The 26,490-nt window shown below is 41.8% G+C and overlaps 1 protein-coding gene across 3 annotated transcripts in view; it reads right to left on the bottom strand.

Moving 5' to 3' along the window:
• The window catches only part of LOC135230598 (hepatitis A virus cellular receptor 2 homolog), a 52,541-nt gene extending 27,115 nt beyond the window's left edge, over nt 1-25,426 (bottom strand). The window contains exons 1-3 of one of the 3 annotated variants that reach the window (XM_064280428.1): nt 23,408-25,426; nt 5,849-5,905; nt 4,600-4,632 (exon numbers count right to left, since the gene is read on the bottom strand). In XM_064280428.1, the coding sequence (XP_064136498.1) occupies nt 4,600-4,632; nt 5,849-5,879 (64 nt within the window). In that variant the 5' untranslated portion in view covers nt 5,880-5,905; nt 23,408-25,426. Of the gene's footprint in view, nt 1-4,599; nt 4,633-5,848; nt 6,144-23,407 lie in introns of those variants that run through there. The other 2 variants (XM_064280426.1, XM_064280427.1) reach the window with 2 other exon arrangements.
• Between the last annotated feature and the right edge of the window lie 1,064 nt (nt 25,427-26,490).

Raw genomic sequence — 26,490 nt, forward strand, 5'->3', positions numbered from 1 at the left:
CACACATATGAGGCTACTGAAAATATCACGGTTTGGGTCAGGAACACCTTAGTCCTCAAAGTGACACCTTTGCTTTTCAAAACTTTAATAGAGGTCTTTTGCAGCAGATTTGTCCAATGCAATAAGTCCATTGATATCCTGACGGTGATTGTGGATCCAAGCAAAATGAAATCCTTGACAATCGTAGAACTTTTCTCCGTTTATTGTGGTAGTGTATATTGGTCCAGTTGTGAGGATTTTTGTTTTCTTTATGTTGAGCTGTAATCCATGCTGAAAGCTGTAGTCTTTGATCTTCATCAGTAGTGCTTCAATTCACTTTTGCTTTCACCAAGCAAGATTGTGTCGTCTGCATATTGCAAGTTGTTAATGAGTCTTCCACCAATCCTGATGCCACTGCTTCTTCCTATAGTCCAGGCTTTTGGATTATTTGCTCTGCATGCAGGTTGAATAAGTATGGTGAAAGGGTACAACATTGACCCACACCTTTCCTCACTTTCAACTGAGCTGAATCCCTTGTTTTGTCAGAAGGACTACCACTTGGTTTACGCAGAAGTTCCTCATGAGCACAATTAAGTTTTCTGGAATTCCCATTCTTAGCAAAGTTATCCGTAATTCACACAGTTGAATGCCTTTGCATAGTGAATAAAACCAGGAAAACATCTTTCTGGTATTCTCTGCTTTTAGCCAAGATCCGTCTGACATCGGCAATAATATCCCTCATCCCATGTCCTCTTCTGAATTCTGCTTGAATTTCTGGTAGTTCCCTGTGAATGTACTGGTATCTGCTTTGGAATGATCTTCAGCAAAATTTTACTCACATGTGATATTAACAATAATGCTTGATAATTTCTGCATCCTGTTGTATCACCTTTCTTTGGAGTGGGCACAAATATGGATTTCTTCCAGTCAGTTGACCAGGTAGCTGTCTTCCAAATTTCTTGATCTAGACATGTGAGCACTTTCAGGGCTGTATCCATTTGTTGAAACATCAGAATAGGTATTCTGTCGATTCCTGGAGCTTTGTTTTTCACCAACGCCTCAGTGCAGCTCAGACTTCTTCCATACCATCAGTTCTTGATCATATGCTACCTCTTCAAATGGTTGAATTTCGACCAATTCTTTTTGGTACAGTGACTCAGCGTATTCCTTTCATTTGCTTTTGATGTGTCCTGCATTATTCAATATTTTGCCCATAGAATCCTTCAATATCACGGCTCCAGACTTCAATATTTTCTTCAGCTCTTTCAGCTTGAAAAATACTGATTGTTCTCTTCCCTTTTGGTTTCCTATCTACAGATCTCTGCACATGTCATCAAAATACTTTGTCTTCTCGACAGGCCCTTTTGAATCTTCTGTTCAGATTTTACTTCATCATTTCTTCCATTCGCTTTAGCTACTAGACATTCAAGAGCAAGTTTCCAAGTCTCTTCTGACATCTATTTTGGTCTTTTCTTTCTTTCCTGTCTTTTTAATGACCTTTTGCTTTCTTCATATATGGTGTCCTTGATGTCATCTCACAACTCCTCTGGTCTTTGGTTATTAGTGTTCAATGCATCACATCTTTCTTGATATAATCTCCAAATTCAGGTGGGATATACTCCAGGCACATATATATATATATATATATATATAAATGTATATGTATATGTATATATATATTTTTTTAATTGAACTTTAGATGAAGGTTTACAGAACAAATTATAGTTTCCCATCAAACAGTACACATATTGATATATGACCCTGTTTAACAACCCCAGGACCTGTCAGCACTCTCCCTTCTCAACCCTGGGTTCCCTATTACCAGCTTTCCTGTTCCCTCTTACTTTCCAGTCCCTGCCTCAGAGCTGGTGCTTCCCGTTATTCTTGTTTTATTCCATGGGTCTGTTCAATCTTTGGCTGAAAGGTGAACCTCAGGAGTGGCCTCATTACTGAGTTGAAAGGGTGTTCAGGGTCCATACTTTCAGGGTTTCTCCAGTCTCTGTCAGGCCAGCAAGTCTGGTCTTTCTTTTTGAGTTAGAATTTTGTTCTACGTTTTTCTCCAGCTCTGTCCAGGACCGGCTATCGTCAGAGCAGTCAGTGGTGGAAGCCAGGCACCATCTGGTTGTACTGGACTCAGCCTGGTGAAGGCCATGGTAGATGTGGTCCATTAGTCCTTTGGACTAATCTTTCCCTTGTGTCTTTAGTTTTCTTCATTTTTCCTTGCTCCCGAAGCGGTGAGACCAGTGGAGTGTGCTAAATGGCTGCTCACAGGCTTTTAAAACCCCAGGTGCCATTCATTGAGGTCATGTTCTGGTTTTCATGGACTTGTTTCAACTTTCTTCAGCTTCAGCTTGAACTTGCACATAAGCAATTGATAGTTTGTTCTGCAGTCAGACCCTGGCCTTTTTCTGACAGACGGTATTGAGTTTGTCCACTGTGTCTTTCCACAGATGTAGTCGATCTGATTCCTGTGCTTTTCATCCGGTGAGGTGCACGTGTACAGTCACCATTTATGTTGTTGAAAAAATATGTTTGCAGCGAAGTTGTTGGTCTTGCAAAATTCTATCATGTGATCTCCAGCATTTTTTCTATCACCAAGACAATATTTTCCAACTACTGATCCTTCTTTGTTTCCAACTTTTGTATTCCAATCACCAGTAATTATCAAGGCATCTTGACTGCGTGTTTGATCAATTTCAGACTGCTGAAGTTGGTAAAAATCTCCAGTCTCCTCATCTTTGGGCTTAGCGGCTGGTGCATAAATTTGAATAATAGTTGTATTAACTGGTCTTCCTTGTAGGCATATGGATATTTTCCAATCACTGACAGTATTATATTTCAGGATAAAAAACCACATTGTTGTCAACTTGATTCTGATTCACACTGACCCTGTAGGACAGAGTAGAACTGCCCCATAGAGTTTCCAAGGAACTCCTGGCAGATTTGAACTGCTGACCCTTTGGTTAGCAGCTGTAGCACTTAACCACTACGCCAGCAGGGTTTCCTCTGTCCCACTAGATTGTATCATTCTCCTGCTGAATTGAAGCAATTGCATTTTCCCAGAACCCCCTGTTTTTTCCTATAGGAAGCTGAATGTTCCTGCAGTAGTGGGTTCTAGCTGCATGTCCTGATTTGGCTTGGATTGGATCCCGGCCTCCCCCTTCCACACAAAAAAGTCAGGTCTTTGTTTTTTTATTGTGATATTTATCTGTCTAAGTGGCTTAAAGTAACATTTAACTTTTTTCATTAAAAAACAAAAACTGTGACTCTTCCTGTTGACTCCAGTTCTTTGTTGTCTTCCCTCATTTCTACAATTGGAAAGACACCAAGTACTAACATAATGGAGAAAATAATGGAACAAATTGGCTTTTGTGAAACGCTTGAAAGAAATGCACTGAGTCTTTGTCTGTAAACACTAAATAACAAGAGACATTAAGGATGAGATCTGGGTTGTTCTGACCCAAATAAAACATTTTCTTGAAAAATACAGATGACGGAGGAAAAGTTTCTGAGGACCCACATAATCTCTTATTTCATCCGTTTGGTTTTACAAATACTAACACACGTTATAAAACAGAAGGCATTGTAAGGGTTATAAAAGGAAGAAGAGAGGAGATTTGGAGATTTTTTAATGCAGTATTGATGTTTTCTACTCCAAGGAAAAGATCTTTTCTCCTCTTGTTCAATAATAGTATTCACCTTTTAATGAATCCTTCTCAATAGCCCTAGAAAACTCACAAAGTGTGAGACGATGCATCTGCTTTGGATCTCAGGAAGTAGAAAGTGGGAAAAGAGTTACAAATACAATGGTATGTATTATTAATGAATCACCCTGAGCCTGTCCTCAAAGACTGCTTGAAAATGCCTATGGGCTTAGGAGCCGCTAATCTAAAATAAGATCTGTCTTGGAAGAAGTACAGCCAGAATGCTCCTTAGAAGCGAGGATGCAAGACTTCTCTCACCTAATTTGGACATGTTATCAGGAGGGGCCAGTCCCTGGAGAAGGACATCATGCTTGGTAAAGTAGAGGGTCGGAGAAAAAGAGGAAGACCCTCAATGAGAGGTACTGACACAATGGCTTCAACAAGGGGCTCACACACAGCAGCAACTGTGAGGATGGTGCAGGACTGGGTGGTACTTCTTATGTTGTATATAGGCCGATATGAGTCAGAACCAACTCGACAGCACCTACAACAACAAATCTTTACCAAAGCAGATCGTCAGGTCTTTCTTCTACAGAGCTGCTGGGTGGGTTTGAAGTGCCAACCTTTCAGTTAGCCATTGAGCACTTTACCGTTGCACCACCAGGGCTCCTTCCATAAAGATGTCAGTCAAGAAACCCTATGGAGCACAGTTCTTCTCTGTAACATGTGGGGTTACCACGATTTGGAATTGACTCAATCACAAGAGGTTTTGTGATTTGCTTAGCACGGGCGTGATGCAAGGTAAGAGCTAAATAAATGGGTTGGTGATGGAGAGGAGGAAATCAGTCCTTGGGGACTCAAAGGAGTAAGCAGAACATGACAGGGACTCAGTTGCAAAGGGCTCCTTCCCTCTCCTGGAGGAAGGCTCCAGGTCCTGATTTTTTCCCCTTTGGCCTTTGGCCATGAGTAGACTTACGTTCTCCTAAGAGTGCCAGCAGGATGCTGAGACCTGAAACAGAGAGAAGAGGGGACAGTTCAGATGGGGAATGCCCAGGACTCTGCTGGGTGCCTTTTCTCCTACTGCTTACCTCTACACACTAGCTTCACGGCACACTCCTGGCACGGCAAACACCAGGGCATCATGTATTACTGAAGCATGAGTGGAACATGTGGCTGCAGCTTGTGTCCTGATTTCTGACATTCCGGCAGCTACTTCATCTTTTTCTCCAAGTCTGGCATCAAAAGGCCAGTCTCCTTTCTATATTCAAGAGTAGAGCTTTACCAAGGAGCCCTTGGTGTGCAGTGATTGTGCAGTGGTGTGCAGGACTTGGCTGCTAACCAAAAGGTTGGTGGTTGAAACCCATCAGTGGTTCCATAGGACAAAAGACCTGGCAATCTGCTCCTGTAAAGTTTACAGCCAAGAAAACCCTAGAGGGCAGTGCTACTCTCTCACATGGGGTAGCTATGAGTCAGAATCAACTCAACTGCACCCAACAATAGCAAAAATATCTTTACTAGTCTGGACTTCTAAGCCAGCACTGTCCATCAGAAATATAACGTGATGCTTAGATACCAGACGCAACATGGATGAACCTTGAAAACATTATGCTGAGTGAAATCAGTCACAAAAGCACAAATATTGTATGATCCCACTTACATGAAATATCTGTCGTTAGCTGCCATTGAGTCAGCCCCCGAATCATGGCAAACCCATGTACAATAGGATCAGACCTTTATGATCATAAGTTTTTCATTGGCTACTTTCAGGAAGTTGAGAGCCAGGTGCTTCTTCCCAGACCAGCTTTGTCTGGAAGCTCTGCTGAAACCTGTTCAGTGTCCTAGTAACACTCAAGCCTCCACTGATAGCTGGATGGTGGCTGCACATGAGGTGCACTGGCTAGGAATAAAACCTGGGTCTCCCACATGGAAGGCAAGAGCTCTACCTCTGAGCCACCTCTGTCTCATCCCACAGCCCTAGCCCTTCATGAACACACCCTTCACTGTCTTCTCCTTTTCCTGCCTCTCCTGGGCTTCCTGGGGTCACCACCCAACAAACTGCTCTCACACCCAAGTTCTTGTCTCAATGTCTTCTTTGGGGAGCCCAACCTAAAGGCTCGGTGTGAGAGATAATAATAGGACTAACAGTTATTTCTAGAGAAAGTGACAAATTTGGGGGAGCAACCAAAGTTAGCATGCAGGGGGAGGGAGTTCTTTGTTACTCTCACCTGAGATGAGGAGCAGGTACCTGCTGGACATAGTGCTGAGATCCAGGTGGCCAGAACCTGAGATAATAAGGAGGATGTTAGCATGCTATTGTTGTAGTTGTTGTGTGCCTTCGAATCAATTCCGACTCATAGCAAATCTATAGGACAGAACAGAACTTCCCCATAGGGTTTCCTAGGCTGTAATCTTCACAGAAGCAGATGTCTACATCTTTTCTTCAGTGAAGCTGCTGGAGGGTTTGAATCCCTGACCTTTCGGTTAGCAGCTGAGTGCTTAACTGTTGCACCACCACAGCTCGTTTAGTATACTATACACAAGGACATATGTGTGTGTGTATATATATATATATATATGAAACTCTGGTGGTGTAGTGGTTAAGTGCTATGGCTGATAACCAAAAAGGGTGACAATTCGAATCTACCAGGTGCTCCTTGGAAACTCTATGGGGGCAATTCTAGTCTATAGGGTTGTTATGAGTCGGAATTGACTCAAAGGTAATGGGTTTGGTTTTGGTTTTTTATAGTATATCAGATATATAAATATACAATATTATCTAAATACAATATATAAATATACAAATGTTTTATATTTACATATAATATAGTATATAAATATATAAATGTAATTATATATAATTTAATAAAAAATACAATATACAAATCTGAGGATTCTCTGGTTGCCACAAAAGGTCGAATACTTAACTGCTAACCGAAATGCTGGCAGTTTGAACCCACCCAGAGGAGCCTTGGAAGACAGACCTGCTGATTTGCTTCTGAAAGCTCACAGCCTTGGAAGCCCTGTGGAGCACAGTTCTACTCTGACACACATGGGGTCATCATGAGTTGGAATCAACTAGACAGCAGATGTTTTTAAAATATATAAATATAATCTATATAGAATTTATAAAGTGTATGCAAGAAATTGATTATATATAATTACATAATGTAAAACCGATATATAATGTATTTGCATAAATATGTTTATATTATGAACTATCTCTCCTAAAAAAATCCCAAACCCACTGAGGTTTAGTTGATTGCAACTCAAAGCAGTTCTATAGGACAGAGGGCAACTGCCCATAGGATTTCCAAGGCTGTCATCTGTACAGAAACAGACGGCCACATCTTTCTCCAGCAGAGCAGCTGGTGAGTTCTAACTGCTGAACATTCAGTTAGCAGTTACTATAAACAATGACATATATATATATATATGTATGTATGTATATGTAAAAAAAATGTATGTACGGGAAACTCTGGTGGTGTAGCGGTTAAGTGCTATGGCTGATAACCAAAAAGGTTCACCACTGCGCCACCAGGGCTGCTAAGAATCGACTCGACGGCCCTGGGTGTTATGGGTTACACAATAGGTAAACCATCTCTCCTATTTTACAAAAAAAGTTAACATTCCATCCACAACCTTATATATATATGTGTGTGTGTATCCACTCACAAAGTCCTCACATGCGTGCAGATATGGGTATATGATCTTGTATCTGCATGAGATCCCTGGAAGACACCTAAGGAACTGCTAACACCACTTGTCTTCGAAAAGAGGATCTGATGCCTGGGAAGCAGAGCAGGAAGGAGACTTTTCATAGTTTGCCCTTTTGTACTTTCTGAATATTGTGCCAGTGGCTGTATTTTATATTCAAAGAATAAACAGTTTCTAAAGGAGAAAATAATGGAAGTGTTAGACATCACTGAAGTCCCTGATGGTGCAAATGGTTAACACACTCAGGTGCTAACCGAAAGGCTAGAGGTTTGAGTCTACCCGCAGGCACCTCGGAAGAAAGGCCTGGTGATTTACTTCTGAAAAATCAGCCATAGAAAACTCTACGGAGCACAGTTCTACTCCGACACACATGCAGGCACCACGAGTTGGAGTTAATGACATCAGTATAAATGAGCTTTTCAAAGGAGACTTTAAAAGGCAACGTAATAAATGCCTTATGGATATCATTTTAAAATTGAAGAACTGTGCTAATGTTACGTCAGTGGGTAATTGGGATGAGCATAAAACTTTCAGTGGGCATTAGCAAAGACCATATGCTCTGCAAGTCAGCTAAGCCACTCACAAAGTGGCACCGTCGGTGATAAAGGCGCTGATGGAGAAGATGCTTCTAATGGTTTGAAGACAATCATTTCACCAAATGCAAGGGGGAGACAGCCAGCATTTAAACATGTGTGACAAAAATAATTCGATACCATAAATGGGAGGCGGGGCCAAGATGGCAGACTAGGTAGACGCTACCTCGGATCCCTCTTGTAACAAAGACTCAGAAAAACAAGTGAATTGATCACATACATAACAATCCACGAACCCGGAACAACAAACACAGATTTAGAGACAGAGAACGAACTAATACGGGGAAGCAGTGATTGTTTTCAGAGCCTGGAGCCAGCGTACCAGTAAGGTAACCTTTGGCGCCTGATTTAGGGCAGAGCCCAGGGGAGCAGAGGGCACAAACAAGGGGCCCAGCCCTAGCCCCCGAACTCACTCCGGGAGGGGGCCCAGTCAGTTCGCGTGGGCGGTTTGGCGATGCAGCTGGTGGGAGAAGTCCCCGGGAGGCAGTGACTGGTCTTGGAGCGGGGAGAGCAGCGCCCCAGCGGGGACACGCGGTCACAACACAAGCACGGGGAGCTGCTCCACTCACCTGAACTAACCACAGGAGGGGGCCCGGCCGGTTCGCGGAGGTGGCACGGCGACGTGGCTGGCGGGACGAGAAGTTCCCGGGAGGCAGCGACTGATTTCGGAGTCAAGAGGCACCGTCCTAGCAGGGGAACCTTGACGTTGGGTGTGGGGCTGGCAGCAGAGGATCTGACTGTGACCTCAGCGGGCCAAACACCCCAGGGACAATCTCCACACAGCCAGCACACATAGGCGAGGCGCCCCGCGGGAATCTCAGATACAATGGTCATTCCAAGCAAGACAAGCAACTCTGGCTATATTCTGAGGTGCTACTCTCCTATCTCTCTGATCCCTCCCCCACCCTCCGCAGGCGGCTTCATTAGCATCCAAATTGCTTGAATCAGAGGGAGAACTCTGATAGGGATCTGACTGCATTTTTTTTTAGCGAATTTTCTGGAAAAACTAGTTTCCCAGTGATGGCTCGGAGACAGCAGTCCATATCAAACCACATAAAGAAGCAGACCATGACAGCTTCTCCAACCCCCCAAACAAAAGAATCAAAATCTTTCCCAAATGAAGATACAATCCTGGAATTATCAGATACAGAATATAAAAAACTAATTTACAGAATGCTTCAAGACATCACAAACGAAATAAGGCAAACTGCAGAAAAAGCCAAGGAACACACTGATAAAACTGTTGAAGAACTCAAAAAGATTATTCAAGAACATACTGGAAAAATTAATAAGTTGCAAGAATCCATAGAGAGACAGCATGTAGAAATCCAAAAGATTAACAATAAAATTACAGAATTTGACAACGCAATAGAAAGTCAGAGGAGCAGACTCGAGCAATTAGAATGTAGACTGGGACTTCCGGAGGACCAGGGAATCAACACCAACATAGCTGAAAAAAAATCAGATAAAAGAATTAAAAAAAAATGAAGAAACCCTAAGAATCATGTGGGACTCTATCAAGAAGGATAACTTACGGGTGACTGGAGTCCCAGAACAGGGAGGGGGGACAGAAAACACAGAGAAAATAGTTGAAGAACTCCTGACACAAAACTTCCCTGACATCATGAAAAACGAAAGGATATCTATCCAAGATGCTCATCGAACCCCATTTAAGATTGATCCAAAAAGAAAAACACCAAGACCTATTATCATCAAACTCGCCAAAACCAAAAATAAACAGAAAATTTTAAAAGCAGCCAGGGAGAAAAGAAAGGTTTCCTTCAAGGGAGAATCAATAAGAATAAGTTCAGACTACTCAGCAGAAACCATGCAAGCAAGAAGGGAATGGGACGACATATACAGAGCACTGAAGGAGAAAAACTGCCAGCCAAGAATCATATATCCAGCAAAACTCTCTCAGAAATATGAAGGAGAAATTAAGATATTTACAGATAAACACAAGTTTAGAGAATTTGCAAAAACCAAACCAAAGCTACAAGAAATACTAAAGGATATTGTTTGGTCAGAAAACCAATAATATCAGATACCAGCACAACACAAGGTCACAAAACAGAACGTCCTGATATCAACTCAAATAGGAAAATCACAAAAACAAAGAAATTAAGATTAATTAAAAAAAAAATACACATAACAGGGAATCATGGAAGTCAACAGGTAAAAGATCACAATAATCAAAAAGAGGGACTAAATACAGGAGGCATTGAACTCCCAGATGGAGAGTGATACAAGGCGATATAGAACGATACAAGATAGGTTTTTACTTAGAAAAATAGGGGTAAATAATAAGGTAACCACAAAAAGGTATAACAACTCCATAACTCAAGATAAAAGCCAAGAAAAACGTAACGACTCAACAAACATAAAGTCAAACACTATGAAAATGAGGATCTCAGAATTTACTAAGAAAAACGTCTCAGTACAAAACAGTATGTGGAAAAATGAAATTGTCAACAACACACATGAAAAGGCATCAAAATGACAGCACTAAAAACTTATTTATCTATAATTACGCTGAATGTAAATGGACTAAATGCACCAATAAAGAGACAGAGAGTCACAGACTGGATAAAGAAACACGATCCATCTATATGCTGCCTACAAGAGACACACCTTAGACTTAGAGACACAAACAAACTAAAACTCAAAGGATGGAAAAAAATATATCAAGCAAACAATAAGCAAAAAAGAAGAGGAGTAGCAATATTAATTTCTGACAAAATAGACTTTAGACTTAAATCCGCCACAAAGGATAAAGAAGGACACTATATAATGATAAAAGGGACAATTGATCAGGAAGACATAACCATATTAAATATTTATGCACCCAATGACAGGGCTACAAGATACATAAATCAAATTTTAACAGAATTGAAAAGTGAGATAGACACCTCCACAATTATAGCAGGAGACTTCAACACACCACTTTCGGAGAAGGACAGGACATCCAGTAAGAAGCTCAATAGAGACACGGAAGACCTACTTACAACAATCAACCAACTTGACCTCATTGACTTATACAGAACTCTCCACCCAACTGCTGCAAAGTATACTTTTTTTTCTAGCGCACATGGAACATTCTCTAGAATAGACCACATATTAGGTCATAAAACAAACCTTTGCAGAGTCCAAAACATCGAAATATTACAAAGCATCTTCTCAGACCACAAGGCAATAAAACTAGAAATCAATAACAGAAAAACTAGGGAAAAGAAATCAAATATTTGGAAAATGAACAATACCCTCCTGAAAAAAGACTGGGTTATAGAAGACATCAAGGAGGGAATAAGGAAATTCATAGAATGCAACGAGAATGAAAATACTTCCTATCAAAACCTCTGGGACACAGCAAAAGCAATGCTCAGAGGCCAATTTATATCGATAAATGCACACATACAAAAAGAAGAAAGAGCCAAAAGCAGAGAACTGTCCCGACAACTTGAACAAATAGAAAGTGAGCAACAAAAGAATCCATCAGGCACCAGAAGAAAACAAATAATAAAAATTAGAGCTGAACTAAATGAATTAGAGAACAGAAAAACAATTGAAAGAATTAACAAAGCCAAGAGCTGGTTCTTTGAAAAAATTAACAAAATTGATAAACCATTGGCTAGACCGACTAAAGAAATACAGGAAAGGAAACAAATAACCCGAATAAGAAATGAGAAGGACCACATCACAACAGAACCAAATGAAATTAAAAGAATCATTTCAGATTACTACGAAAAATTGCACTCTAACAAATTTGAAAACCTAGAAGAAATGGATAAATTCTTGGAAAAACACTACCTACCTAAACTAACAGATTCAGAAGTAGAACAACTAAATAGACCCATAACAAAAAAAGAGATTGAAACGGTAATCAAAAAACTCCCAACAAAAAAAAGCCCTGGCCCGGACGGCTTTACTGCAGAGTTCTACCAAACCTTCAGAGAAGACTTAACACCACTACTACTGAAGGTATTTCAAAGCATAGAAAATGACGGAATACTACCCAACTCATTCTATGAAGCCACCATCTCCCTGATACCAAAACCAGGTAAAGACATTACAAAAAAAGAAAATTATAGACCTATATCCCTCATGAACATAGATGCAAAAATCCTCAACAAAATTATAGCCAATAGAATCCAACAACACATCAAAAAAAATAATTCACCATGATCAAGTGGGATTTATACCAGGTATGCAAGACTGGTTTAATATCAGAAAAACCATTAATGTAATCCATCACATAAATAAAACAAAAGACAAAAACCACATGATCTTATCAATTGATGCAGAAAAGGCACTTAACGAAGTTCAACACCCATTCATGATAAAAACTCTTACCAAAATAGGAATTGAAGGAAAATTCCTCAACATAATAAAGGGCATCTATGCAAAGCCAACAGCCAATATCACTCTAAATGGAGAGAACCTGAAAGCATTTCCCTTGAGAACGGGAACCAGACAAGGATGCCCTTTATCACCGCTCTTATTCAACATCGTGCTTGAAGTCCTAGCCAGGGCAATTAGGCTAGACAAAGAAATAAAAGGTATCCGGATTGGCAAGGAGGAAGTAAAGTTATCACTATTTGCAGATGACATGATCTTATACCCAGAAAACCCTAAGGAATCCTCCAGAAAACTACTGAAACTAATAGAAGAGTTTGGCAGAGTCTCAAGTTATAAAATAAACATACAAAAATCACTTGGATTCCTCTACATCAACAAAAAGAACACCGAAGAGGAAATAACCAAATCAATACCATTCACAGTAGCCCCCAAGAAGATAAACTACTTAGGAATAAATCTTACCAAGGATGTAAAAGACCTATACAAAGAAAACTACAAAGCTCTACTACAAGAAATTCAAAAGGACATACTTAAGTGGAAAAACATACCTTGCTCATGGATAGGAAGACTTAACATAGGAAAAATGTCTATTCTACCAAAAGCTATCTATACATATAACGCACTTTCAATCCAAATTCCAATGTCATATTTTAAGGGGACAGAGAAACAAATCACCAATTTCATATGGAAGGGAAAGAAGCCCCGGATAAGTAAAGCATTACTGAAAAAAAAGAAGAAAGTGGGAGGCCTCACTCTACCTGATTTCAGAAGCTATTATACAGCCACAGTAGTCAAAAGAGCCTGGTACTGGTACAACAACAGGCACATAGACCAATGGAACAGAATTGAGAACCCAAATATAAATCCATCCACGTATGAGCAGCTGATATTTGACAAAGGCCCAGTGTCAGTTAATTGGGGAAAAGATAGTCTTTTTAACAAATGGTGCTGGCATAACTGGATATCCATTTGCAAAAAAATGAAACTGGACCCATACCTCACACCATGCACAAAAACTAACTCCAAGTGGATCAAAGACCTAAACATAAAGACTAAAACGATAAAGATCATGGGAGAAAAAATTGGGACAACCCTAGGAGCCCTAATACAAGGCATAAACAGAATACAAAACATTACCAAAAATGATGAAGAGAAACCCGATAACTGGGAGCTCCTAAAAATCAAACACCTATGCTCATCTAAAGACTTCACCAAAAGAGTGAAAAGACCACCTACAGAGTGGGAAAGAATTTTCAGCTATGACATCTCCGACCAGCGCCTGATCTCTAAAATCTACATGATTCTGTCAAAACTCAACCACAAAAAGACAAACAACCCAATCAAGAAGTGGGCAAAGGATATGAACACACATTTCACTAAAGAAGATATTCGGGCAGCCAACAGATACATGAGAAAATGCTCTCGATGATTAGCCATTAGAGAAATGCAAATTAAAACTACGATGAGATTCCATCTCACACCAGCAAGGCTGGCATTAATCCAAAAAACACAAAATAATAAATGTTGGAGAGGCTGCGGAGAGATTGGAACTCTCATACACTGCTGGTGGGAATGTAAAATGGTACAACCACTTTGGAAATCCATCAGGCGTTATCTTAAACAGTTAGAAATAGAACTACCATACAACCCAGAAATCCCACTCCTAGGAATATACCCTAGAGATACAAGAGCCTTCATACAAACAGATATATGCACACCCATGTTTATTGCAGCTCTGTTTACAATAGCAAAAAGTTGGAAGCAACCAAGGTGTCCATCAACGGATGAATGGGTAAATAAATTGTGGTATATTCACACAATGGAATACTATGCATCGATAAAGAACAGTGACGAATCTCTGAAACATTTCATAACATGGAGGAATCTGGAAGGCATTATGCTGAGCGAAATTAGTCAGAGGCAAAAGGACAAATATTGTATAAGACCACTATTAGAAGATCTTGAGAAATAGTATAAACTAAGAAGAACACATACTTTTGTGGTTACGAGGCGGGGAGGGAGGGAGGGAGAGGGTTTTTTATTGATTAATCAGTAGATAAGAACTGCTTTAGGTGAAGGGAAGGACAACACTCAATACATGGAAGGTCAGCTCAATTGGACTGGATCAAAAGCAAAGAAGTTTCCGGGATAAAATGAACGCTTCAAAGGTCAGCGGAGCAAGGGCGGGGGTCTGGGAACCATGGTTTGAGGGGACTTCTAAGTCAATTGGCAAAATAATTCTATTATGAAAACATTCTGCATCCCACTTTGAAATGTGGCGTCTGGGGTCTTAAATGCTAACAAGCGGCCATCTAAGATGCATCAATTTGTCTCAGCCCACCTGGAGCAAAGGCAAAGGAAGAACACCAAGGCCACACGACAAGTAGGAACCCAAGACACAGAAAGGGCCACATGAACCAGAGACCTACATCATCCTGAGACCAGAAGAACTAGTTGGTGCCCGGCCACAATCGATGACTGCCCTGACAGGGAGCACAACAGAGAACTCTTGAGGGAGCAGGAGATCAGTGGGATGCAGACCCCAAATTCTCATAAAAAGACCATACTTAATGGTCTGACTGCGACTAGAGGAATCCCGGCGGCCATGGTCCCCAGACCTTCTGTTGGCACAGGACAGGAACCATCCCCGAAGACAACTCATCAGACACGAAAGGAACTGGTCAGTGGGTGGGAGAGAGATGCTGATGAAGAGTGAGCTAATTATATCAGGTGGACACTTGAGATTGTGTTGGCATCTCTTGTCTGGAGGGGGGATGGGATGATAGAGACAGAGGGAAGCTGGCAAAATTGTCACGAAAGGAGAGACTGAAAGGGCTGACTCAATAGGGGGAGAGCAAGTGGGAGTACGGAGTAAGACGTATGTAAACTTATATGTGACAGACTGATTGGATTTGTAAACGTTCACTTGAAGCTTAATAAAAGTTAATAAAAAAAAAATAATAATAATAATTCGATACCATAAATGAAAATAATGCTATGGGAGGCTATTAAAATAACACAGGAATTGGTGTCCCAGAATTGTACGCGTGAAAAATGTTGAATTGATAATGCTGTGTTTTCTATATTTTTACGACAAAAAAATAACATACAAAGCAACTGTGATATAGCATTGGAATAAAATGCCAGTTATACAGCAAAATACATGATGTCACATTTAAAGGAATTATAAATGCTAACAGGAGAATCCCCCACGTGTCTGTCAGTTCGTCGTACTGTGGGGGCTTGTGTGTTGCTGTGATGCTGGAAGCTATGCAACTGGTATTCAGATATCAGCAGGGTCACCCATGGAGGACAGGTTTCAGCTGAGCTTCCAGACTAAGACAGACTAGGAAGAAGGACCCAGCAGCCTACTTCTGAAAAGCATTAGCCAGTGAAAACCTTATGAATAGGAGCGGAACATTGTCTGACACAGTGCTAGAAGATGAGCCCCCCAGGTTGGAAGGCACTCAAAAGATGACTGGGGAAGAGCTGCCTCCTCAAAGTAGAGTCGACCTTAATGATGTGGATGGAGTAAACCTTCCGGGACCTTCATTTGCTGATGTGGCATGACTCAAAATGAGAAGAAACAGCTGCAAAGATCCATTAATAATTGGAACCTGGAATGTACGAAGTATGAATCTAGGAAAATTGCAAATCGTCAAAAATGAAATGGAACGCATAAACGTCGATACCCTAGGCATTAGTGAGCTGAAATGGACTGCTATTGGCCATTTTGAATCAGACAATCATATACTCTACTATGGCGGGAATGACAACTTGAAGAGGAATGGTGTTGCATTCATCGTCAAAAAGAACTTTTCAAAATCTATCCTGAAGTACAACGCTGTCAGTCATAAGATAATATCCATACGCCTGCAAGGAAGACCAGTTAATACGACTATTATTCAAATTTACGCACCAACCACTAGGGCCAAAGATGAAGAAAATGGAAGGTTTTTATCAGCTGCTACAGTCTGAAATTGATCGAACATGCAACCAAAATGCACTGATAATTACAGGCAATTGGAAAGCAAAAGTTGGAAACAAAGAAGAAGGATCAGTAGTTGAAATACATGGCCTTAGTGGTAGAAATAATGCCGGAGATCGAATGAGAGAGTTTTGCAAGACCAACGACTTCTTCATTGCAAATACCATCTTTCACCAACATAAACGGTGACTATACACATGGACCTCGCCAGATGGAACACACAGAAATCAAATTGACTACATCTGTGGAAAGAGACAATGGAAAAGCTCAATATCATCAGTCAGAACAAGGCCGGGGCTGACTGTGGAACAGACCATCAATTGCTCATATGGAAGTTCAAGCTAAAACTGAAGAAAATCAGAGCAAGTCTATGAGAGGCAAAATATGACCTTGAGTATATCCCACCAGAATTTAGAGACCTTTTGAAGAATAGATTTGATGCATTGAACACTAGTGACCAAAGACCAGATGAGTTGTAGAATGACATCAAGGACATCATCCATGAAGAAAGAGGTCACTGAAAAGACAGGAAAGAAAGAAAAGACCAAGGTGAATGTCAGAGGAGACTCTGAAACTTGCTCTTGAATATCGAGCAGCTAAAGCAGAAGGAAGAATTGAGGAAGTAAAAGAACTAAACAGAAGATTTCAAAGGGCCTCTCAAGAAGGTAAAGTATTATAATGACATGTGCAAAGAGCTGGAGGTGGAAAACTAAAAGGGAAGAACACACTCGGCGTTTCTCAAGCTGAAAGAACTAAAGAAAAAATTCAAGCCTTGAGTTGCAATAGTGAAGGATTCCATGGTGAAAACATTAAACGAAGCAGGAAGCACCAAAAGAAGATGGAAGGAATACACAGAGTCATTATACCAGAATGAATTAGTCGATACTCAACCATTTCAAGAGCTGGCATATGATCAGGAACTGATGGTACTGAAGGAAGAAGTCCAAGCTGCTCTGAAGACATGACAAAAAACAAGGCTCCAGGAATTGATGGAATATCAATTGAGATGTTTCAAGAAACAGATACAGTGCTAGAGGTGCTTACTCGTCTATGCCAAGAAATAGGGAAGACATCGTCCTGCCCAACTGACTGTGAGAGATCCATATTTAAGCCTATTCCCAAAAAAGGTGATCCAACTGAATGTGGAAATTATAGAACAATATCGTTAGTATCACACGCAAGCAAAATTCTGCTGAAGATCATTCAAAAACAGCTGCAGCAGTATATCGACAGGGAACTGCCAGAAATTCAGGCTGGTTTCAGAAGAGGATGTGGAACCGGGGATATCATTGCTGATGTCAGATGGATCCTGGCTGAAAGCAGAGATTACCAGAAGGATCTTTACGTGTGTTTAATTGACTATGCACAGGCATTCGACTGTGTGGATCATAACAAACTATGGATAACACTGTGAAGAATGGGAATTCCAGAACACTTAATTGTGCTTTACATGGATCAAGAGGCAGTTGTTCGGACAGAACAAGGGGATACTGATGAGTTTAAAGTCATGAAAGGTGTGCGTCAGGGTTGTAATCTTTCACCATATCTATTTAATCTGTAGGCTGAACAAATAATACGAGAAGCTGGACTATATGAAGAAGAACGGGGCATCAGGGTTGGAGGAAGACTCATTAACAACCTGCGTTATGCAGATGACACAACCTTGCTTCCTGAAAGTGAAGAGGACTTGAAGCACTTACTAATGAAGATCAAAGACCACAGCCTTCAGTATGGATTACACCTCAACATAAAGAAAACAAAAATCCTCACAATTGGACCAATGAGCAAAACATGATAAATGGAGAAAAGATTGAAGTTGTCAAAGACTTCATTTTACTTGAATTCACAATCAACACCCATGGAAGCAGCGGTCAAGAAATCAAAAGACACATTGCCTTGGACAAATCTGCTGCAAAGGACCTCTTCAAAGTGTTGAAGAGCCAAGATGTGACCCTGAAGACCAAGGTGCGCCTGACCCAAGCCATGGTATTTTCAATTCCATCATATGCATGTGAAAGCTGGACAATGAATAAGGAGGACCGAAGAAGGGTTGACGCCTTTGAATTGTGGTTTTGGCGAAGAATATTGAATGTACCATGGACTGTCAAAGAACGAACAAATCTGTCTTGGAAGAAGTGAGGCCACAATGCTCCTTAGAGGCAAAAATGGTGAGAATGTGTCTTACATACTTTGGACATGTTGTCAGGAAGGATGAGTCCCTGGAGAAGGACATCATGCTTGGCAGGGTACAGGGTCAGCGGAAAAGAGGAAGACCCTGAACAAGGTGGATTGACACAGTGGCTGCAACAATGAACTCAAGCATAACAACGATTGTAAGGATGGCGTAGGACCGGGCAGTGTTTCGTTCTGTTGTACATAGGGTCGCTATGAGTCGGAACCGACTCGACGGTACCTAACAACAACAACAAGAACAACAGGAGAATGGCATTATGAGTGGTTTTTCAATTTCTTCTTAGTCATCTGTAATTCTGAATTTCGTACCTTACTTTGGTAATAAGAAAATAATAATAGTAATAAAACACTTCCCTGGAAGAGGAAACAAAATGGTAAACAGAAAGGGTTTCTCTGGGCAGCTTCATCCCTTCTCTGTACTCCTGTCTTGATGTAGCCATTCTATTCTGGTCTTGAAGTGTGAAATCCTTTAGGGTCTGCCTCTGTGCCTGTGGGGTAATTTTCTCAGTGCCTCACCCATAGTTATGCACCGGCCATAAGACACTTAGGTGGCATTCAGTACACTTGAGTTTGAATCCCAGATCCGCCATTACTATCAGAGTGGCCCTAAAGTGGTGACTGTACCACTGAGTCTCAGTTTTCTCATCTGCAAAATGGGGCTAAGAAAGAGGATGTACTTCATAATTCACACACACTGTGCTGAATCAGTGAAGCGACCTTCCATAGAATATGACCCCTGCCTGACAGACAGCAAGTGCTAAATAAAGTTAACTGTGATGAGGAGAGAGAATGATAATGATAGTGATGGTGGTGATGGTACCGTTGATGGTGGTGCTGGTGATGGTGAACATGATAATAATAGTCGTGATGGTGGTGGTGGTGGAGATGGTGATGTTGGAATGTTGGTGGTGAGGATGGTGAACATGATAGAAATGGTGGTGGTGATAATAGTGGTATTAGTGGTGGTGAAGGTGGTGATGGTGGTAATGATGGTGTTTGTGGTGATGGTGGACATAATAGCAATGCTAGTCATAGTGGCGATGGTGATGATGAAAGTAGTGATAATGGTGGCAATGGTGGAGGTGCAGGTGGTGGTGGTGAAGATGGTGATGGTGGTAGTGACGACGGTGGTAATGGTGGTAATGGTGATGGTGGAGTATTGGTGGTGATGATGGTGATGGTGCTGGTTGTGGTGGTGACGGTGATGGTGGAGTATTGGTGGTGATGATGGTGATGGTGCTGGTCGTGGTGGTGATGGTGATGGTGGTGCATTGGTGGAGATGATGGTGGTAGCTGGTGGTGGTAATGGTGGTGACAGTGATGATAGTGATGATGGTGTTGGTGGTGATGATGACTGACATGACAGAAATGGTGATGGTGGTGGTAGATGGTGGATGGGAGATGGTAGAGATGGTGGAGCTGATGGTGATGGTGATGAAGGTGGTGGTCACAATGGTGGTCATGGAGATAATTCACGCTTCTTCCATGACTCTGGTTATAACCATGACTTTGACTCACCTCTTACCCAGTGTGATGAGAATTCAAACGGGTCCTGTAGGGTCCCCACAGTAACAAAGTGGTGCTCTCAGAGGGACCATCCCAGGGGAATCTCTGGTCCCTGACAGCCCTGAACAGGTTACCTGCACATTATGCACTGGAATATTGGATGTAAATACAATTTTACTACAGAGACTTCTCTTTTCCCTTCCTGTACCAGGTCTTAAAAACATTTAGGGAACTTCCACTATGGGCCAAGTACCTTCTTAGGTGCTTGGTAAATATCATCTCATTGAAAGCTCACAACCACCCAGTGATATAGAAATTATAATTATCTCCCCACTTTTCAGAAGAAGAAATGGAAGTTCAAGGAGATTATATCACTAGTTCAAGGTCCTGCTGCTGATAAAATGCAAAGCTAAGACTTGAATAAAATCTGCCTGAGTCCAAAGCCCATGTCCACCACCACACCAAGGTCATAAATTCCAATACTTCCTGGGAGCTAGACATGGAACATAAATATGAGGCCATTGGTGAGGAGCAAGGAGCCCTGGTGGTGCAGCGGTTAAGCACTCGGCTATTTACTGAGAAGTTGGTGGTTTCCACAGGAGAAAGACCTGGTGATCTGCTCCCATAAAGATTACAGCCTAGGAAACCCAATGGGACAGTCTCCTCTGTCAAGTGAGGTTGCTATGAGTTGAAAATTGACTTGATGACACCCAACAACAACAACGCCACAACTGCTGAGGACAGTGGAGACTCGGAGGCCACAGGCTGTAAATATCTGAAGATGTTAAAATCCACCTCTTCTTTAAATACACAACCTGTAGACTAGCAGTTCACAACTTCTGTAGTAGACAATACTGCCTGATTGAAAATCAAATTCTTTAAATGGGACTCTTGTGTCCCTTAGAGGAAATACACTCAATCACTTCCTGGTTGTCTTGCCTTCTCTCAACACTTGCCTTTCTTTTTTTGATGCATGGTGCTCTTCCTCTCAAAAAACCTACTCTAAAATATACTGTAGACAATACTGGGGAAGGCAGCACAACTTGTCCAAGCCAAGGTTGTGGAAGCTACACAGAAAAATCCAAATTCCCTGAGGGACTGAATTACTGGGCTGAGGGCTGGGGACCATGGTCTCGGGGGACAGCTACCTCAGTGGGCATAACATAGTTTATAAAGACAATGTTCTAAACCCTTTGGTGAATAGACTCTGGGCTCTCAAAAGCTTGTGAGTGGTCATCTAAGATACCACACTGTTTCCACCCTGTCTGGAGAGGAAAGAAAAGAGAAAACCAAAGACACAGGGGAAAGATTAGTCCAAAGGACTAATGGACCACAAGTACCACAGCCTCTACCAGACTGAGTCCAGCACAACAATGTGGTGACCAGCTACCACCACGGAATGTTCTGACAGGGGTCACAATACCGGGTCCCAGACAGAGCTAGAGGAAAATGTAGAACAAAATTCTAACTCACAAAAAAGACCAGACTTACTGGTCTGACAAAGACTGAAGAAATCCCAAGAGTATAGCCTCTGGACATCCTTAGAACTCAGTACTGAAGTCCCTCTTGAGGTTCACCCTTCAGCCAAAGATTAGACAGTCCCATAAAACAAAACGAGACTAAAGGGGCACACCAAACCTGGGACAAGGTCAAGAAGGAAGGAGGAGACAAAAAAACTGGTAATGGGGAAGTCCAGGTTGAATACGGGAGTGCTGACATGTCGTGGGGTTGGCAACCAATGTCACAAAACAATATGTGTATTGTTTAATGAGAAACCTTCATGTAAAGCACAATTAAAAAAATACCACAGAAACTCCCATTATTAACAAATCCTAACCAGATGAGAACAATCACTTTTTGCCGCCTCACTGGAAACCAGTTTTACTAAAGCCAGTATTGTATGTAAAAGACGTGATAATATTTTTCAAAACAGCAGAAGCTTCTAGCTATGTTTATTTGGAGAGATTCTGGCCATGACCCACAATAAGAAATATTATATTGATGGTACAGTACTCATGTATGGACACTTCCATATATGTATAGAAATATCTATGCATATATATACATACACATTGCCAGTTCAAATTCACCCAGCAGAACAGCAGGAGAAAGTCCTGAGCATCTACTTCTGTAAGGTCACAACTATTGAAAACCCTGAAAATTTTACTCTAACACACATGTGGTCACTGTGAGTTGGAATTGACTCTACAGCAAGGGATTTATATAGAGAGAGAGAGAACTAAACCAAGCTTCACAAAGCTGCACTCACCACATGCAGTATGTGATATTTTATAATTAAAGTCCTTTTTGTTTCTTTTACAATGCTGGTTGTTACCCACTGTCATAGTTATCAAGTGTTGCTGGAACAGAAACATCCCGAGAGAAGAGCTTTAACAAAGAGAAATTTATTCTGTCAGTCTAATAGGCTAGAAGCCTGAATTCAAAGTGCCAGCTCCAGGGGAAGGCTTTCTCTCTCTGGTGGCTCTGGGGGAAGGTCCTTGTCATCAATCTTCCCGAGTCCAGGAGCTTCTCAGTGCACGGACCCTAGGTCCAAAGGACATGCTATTCTCCTAGCTCGTTTCTTGGTGGTATGAGGCTCCCCGTGTCTCTCTGTTCACTTCTCTCTTTTATATCTCAAAAGAGATCATCTTAAGACACAACCTAATCTTGTAGATGAGTTCTGCCTCGTTGACATAACTGTCACTAATTTTGCCTCATTGACATCATAGAGGTAGGATTTACAGGTAACAAAATGGTGGACAATCATACAATATTTGGAATCATGGACTAGCCAAGTTGACATGCATTTTTCAGGGGGACAAAATTCAATCCATAACACCTACTAAGTTGGTTTCTGGACTCTGTAGGGACTCACAACCAACTGGTTACAAAATACTGACCTGTATATCTCTGTACTTTGGCCATGAAGACAACATACGATCCTTCACTGTGAACTTGGCATTTAATGTGCTTATGTGTTTATTTGCAGGGGGAGGTAGCTGTGTAGCATGTGGAAAGGCATGGTAATTCACTGTGTCACCTTGGTCAACTCCCTGCTGCTTTTAGACCTTGTTTTCCACATTTTTAATAACAAATTGATTACACTCTGAGTTTGTTCAGCTCTTCTCGGAGCTTTATCAATTTACTTCACCTTAAGCCCACTAATTCACAATTTACCATCTTTTTTGAGTGTGCTCAAGCATCTCAGTATTTTCCACTCTATCACAAAACAACACGCACATTCCTCGCCCAAGCAGAAGTGAGAAAATGAAAGAGAGATAGATGCCCAGACAGCAGCTTTCAAGGAATAAAATAACAGGACATGTGGTGAGGCTGCCTGGAAAATTCTAGAAGCAGAATGTCTTCTAGACCCAAGATCACAGTAAAACATTTCCTATTTCCTGTCAGAAGACACTAAACCAAATCCTACTTACCCAGCAAATGAAAAGTCCTGGCTTCTCACGCAGCCTGGTGGCTTCTCAGAGGCAACAAAAAGGAAATTGGCCTCTTCTTATCTTGAGCTTCAGTTTCTCAAGGAGGTTTATGGGTGGGTGAGATGGCTTGGGGGTGTAAGTTGGGGAGTTTGCATAATGCTAGGCCCATCAGTTCTCTCTTCCTGAGTCACTTACATACCACATTAGGCACGCCCCTGCCCCCAAACTAATGTGCCTCAGGAAATGAATTTGGGCAAGAGGATGGAGTCCAAAGAGGAAAATAAACTAATGGAAACTGGTGCCAACTCCCAGCCAGGCTAAGAAAATGGATCCGACTTTGAAGGGGTTCCTTTAGTTGGTGAACTTCTTAGCACAAGAGTTAGTGTGGGAAGGAGTCAACAGATCTATGTATTACCCAGTTCCCTATTACCAAGTCACTTTTCAGTTTACCCCCTTGGGAAGTGACTTACCCATAACCTTGGTCTTTAGGATGGGGCAACCCAACGTAATGACACTGATCTACTTGGCTCGTAGGAACTCTGGTGGCACGACGCTTATAAACGTTTCGTTTGAACCCACCCAGCAGTCCCGAGGAAGAAAGACCTGGTGATCTGCTCCCCTAAAGATTCCAGCCAAGAAAATCCCATGGGTAAGTTCTACTCTGTCACCTGGGGTCAGTATGAGTCGAATATCAACTTCAAGACACCTAATATCACATGACTCGTAAAAATCTTGACTGGTTTCTTGCCATGTTGAACTGAAATTTTCATCTCAATTGTGTTAGAAGAATCTTAGTAAGATCTGGCACAAATACAGAAAACACACCTTAGTTTGGCAAATCCAAATACACATCTAGTGAGTCCCCTTTGTCTCGATTTTATTACATTTATGAAGCATTCCCTTATTGTCCCTATTAACAACAGAACAAAGCATTGCCTGGTCCTGTGCTATCCTCCCAATTGTTGCTATGTTTGAGTCCATTGCTGTAGCCACTGTGTCAATCCATGTCATTAAGTGTCCCCCTCTCTTTTGCTGACCTTTTACTTTGCCAAGCATGATGTTCTTCTCCAGGTACCGGTCCCTCCTGATAACGCGTCCATAGTACATGAGACTGAGTCTCGATATCCTGGCTCAAAGAAGCATTCTGGCTGTACTTCCATGAAAGATCTGTTCTTTCTTCTGGCAGTCCATGGTATATTCGATATCCTTCACCAACACCAGAATTCTGATGCATCAATTCTTCTTCCGTCTTCCTTATTCATTGTCCAGTTTTCCCATAGGTATGAGGTGATTGAAAATACCATGGCTTGGGTCAGGCACACCTTAGTCCTCAAAGTGACATCTTTGCTTTTTAACACTTTAAAGAGGTCTTTTACAGCAGATTTGCCCAATGCAATATGTCATTCGATTTCTCGACTGCTGCTTCCATGGATGTTGATTGTGGATCCAAGTAAAACGAAATCCGTGACAACTTCTATATTTTCTCCGTTTATTATTGTAAAAACGGTGTGGCAGCAGCGTTGTCTGACCTCTTCTCTAATTTCACAAGGGCAGAGGAGAATCTTTATCAACCTCCATAGCCCAAGGCTGATTCCTATGAGGCAGAGGTTAGACATACCTCCTCTCTCCAACCTTTTTAACAATGCTGACACTAGCCATCCCTCCCAGGGCACTCTCTACTTCTCTACTAGTTCCGAGAATTCATTGCAATGGCCACACAGAGCTCACAGACCACACTCACGGTTATGGGGTTTCTTAGCAAAGTAACAGGTTACAATTCAGGATTAGGAATGACTCACGATACGGTTGTTCAGTCAGGAAAGCTTCTCAGCTGCACTCACAGGCAGAACTCTCCCTTGCCCTTGGCCTCTCGGCCTTTGGTTCCCCACCACTGCCCTGCTTAAGAAAATGTTGCAAAGCTCTTTAGCCAATAAGTACCCAAGGGGACCCCATTCTGCTACGAAGCCTCCTGCCCAAATGCGCTCAACTCTCTCGTTCTGTGGGTAGGCACACCCATTGTAACTGGCTGGTTCCGCGGGCCAGGAAGCCTACTGTGCCATCTTGCACCAGTCTCCACTTCTGCTGACATTACTTGGCCGCTGCTTCTTGTGTTGTCTGTGGCGTTACAGTTCTCTCTCTCTCTGTCTCCTGGGTCTAGGAGGTTCTCAGCATAGGGACACTGGATCCAAAGGATGCACTCCACTCCTGTCTCTTCTTCTTGGTGGTAGTGAGGTCAACCATTTCCACTTCTGGGATGGCTCATTTTAAGCCTAGTGGGATGGCAAAGCTGACCAATCTCCTTGTTAGGCTTCCACATACCTTATTTACATTGTTCCACTTCCACACAGGTATCCTGCACCTTATTTGCATTATTAGTACACTATCCAATCCTCTTGGTGGGCCACAATCACCTTATTTGCATAGTCCCACCCAATCTTTTGATGGTGGTTACAAGACCATGGCTAGAAAGGCCACATAAATGGGACCAGCCCATAGCAATCATGATGGTGCGTAGTAGTCTGATTGTGAGGATTTTTGTTTTCTTTATGTTAAAGTGTAACCTGCAGTAAAGTCTGTGGTCTTTGATCTTCATCAGTAAGTGCTTCAAGTCCTCTTCACTTTCAGCAAGCAAGGTTGTGTCATCTGCATAACAGAGGTTGTTAATGAGTCTTCCTCCAACGCTGACGCCGCGTTCTTCTTCATATAGTCCAGTTTCTCAGATTATTTGCCCAAAAGTCGACTGCCAGGTCCTTTTTCCTAGTCTGTCTTAGTCTGAAAGCTCTGCTGAAGCCTGTCCACCATGGATGATACTGCTGGTATTTGAAATACTGGTCACATAGCTTCCAGCATCACAGAAACACACAAGCCACCACAGTATGACAAAAGTAACTTTGGTCAGGACAGCTTCTTTGCCTCGCTCTCAGAAGAATGTATGTTGTTGTTGTTAGGTGCCGTCTAGTTAGTTCCGACTCATAGCAACATATGTACAACAGAATGAAACACTGCCCCGTCCTGTGCCATCCTCAGAATCATTGCTGTGCTTGAGCCAATTGTTGTATACCAAGTATGACATCCTTCTCCAG

Source organism: Loxodonta africana, chromosome 3 (assembly GCF_030014295.1).
Source record: "Loxodonta africana isolate mLoxAfr1 chromosome 3, mLoxAfr1.hap2, whole genome shotgun sequence".
NCBI classification, from domain to species: domain Eukaryota; kingdom Metazoa; phylum Chordata; class Mammalia; order Proboscidea; family Elephantidae; genus Loxodonta; species Loxodonta africana.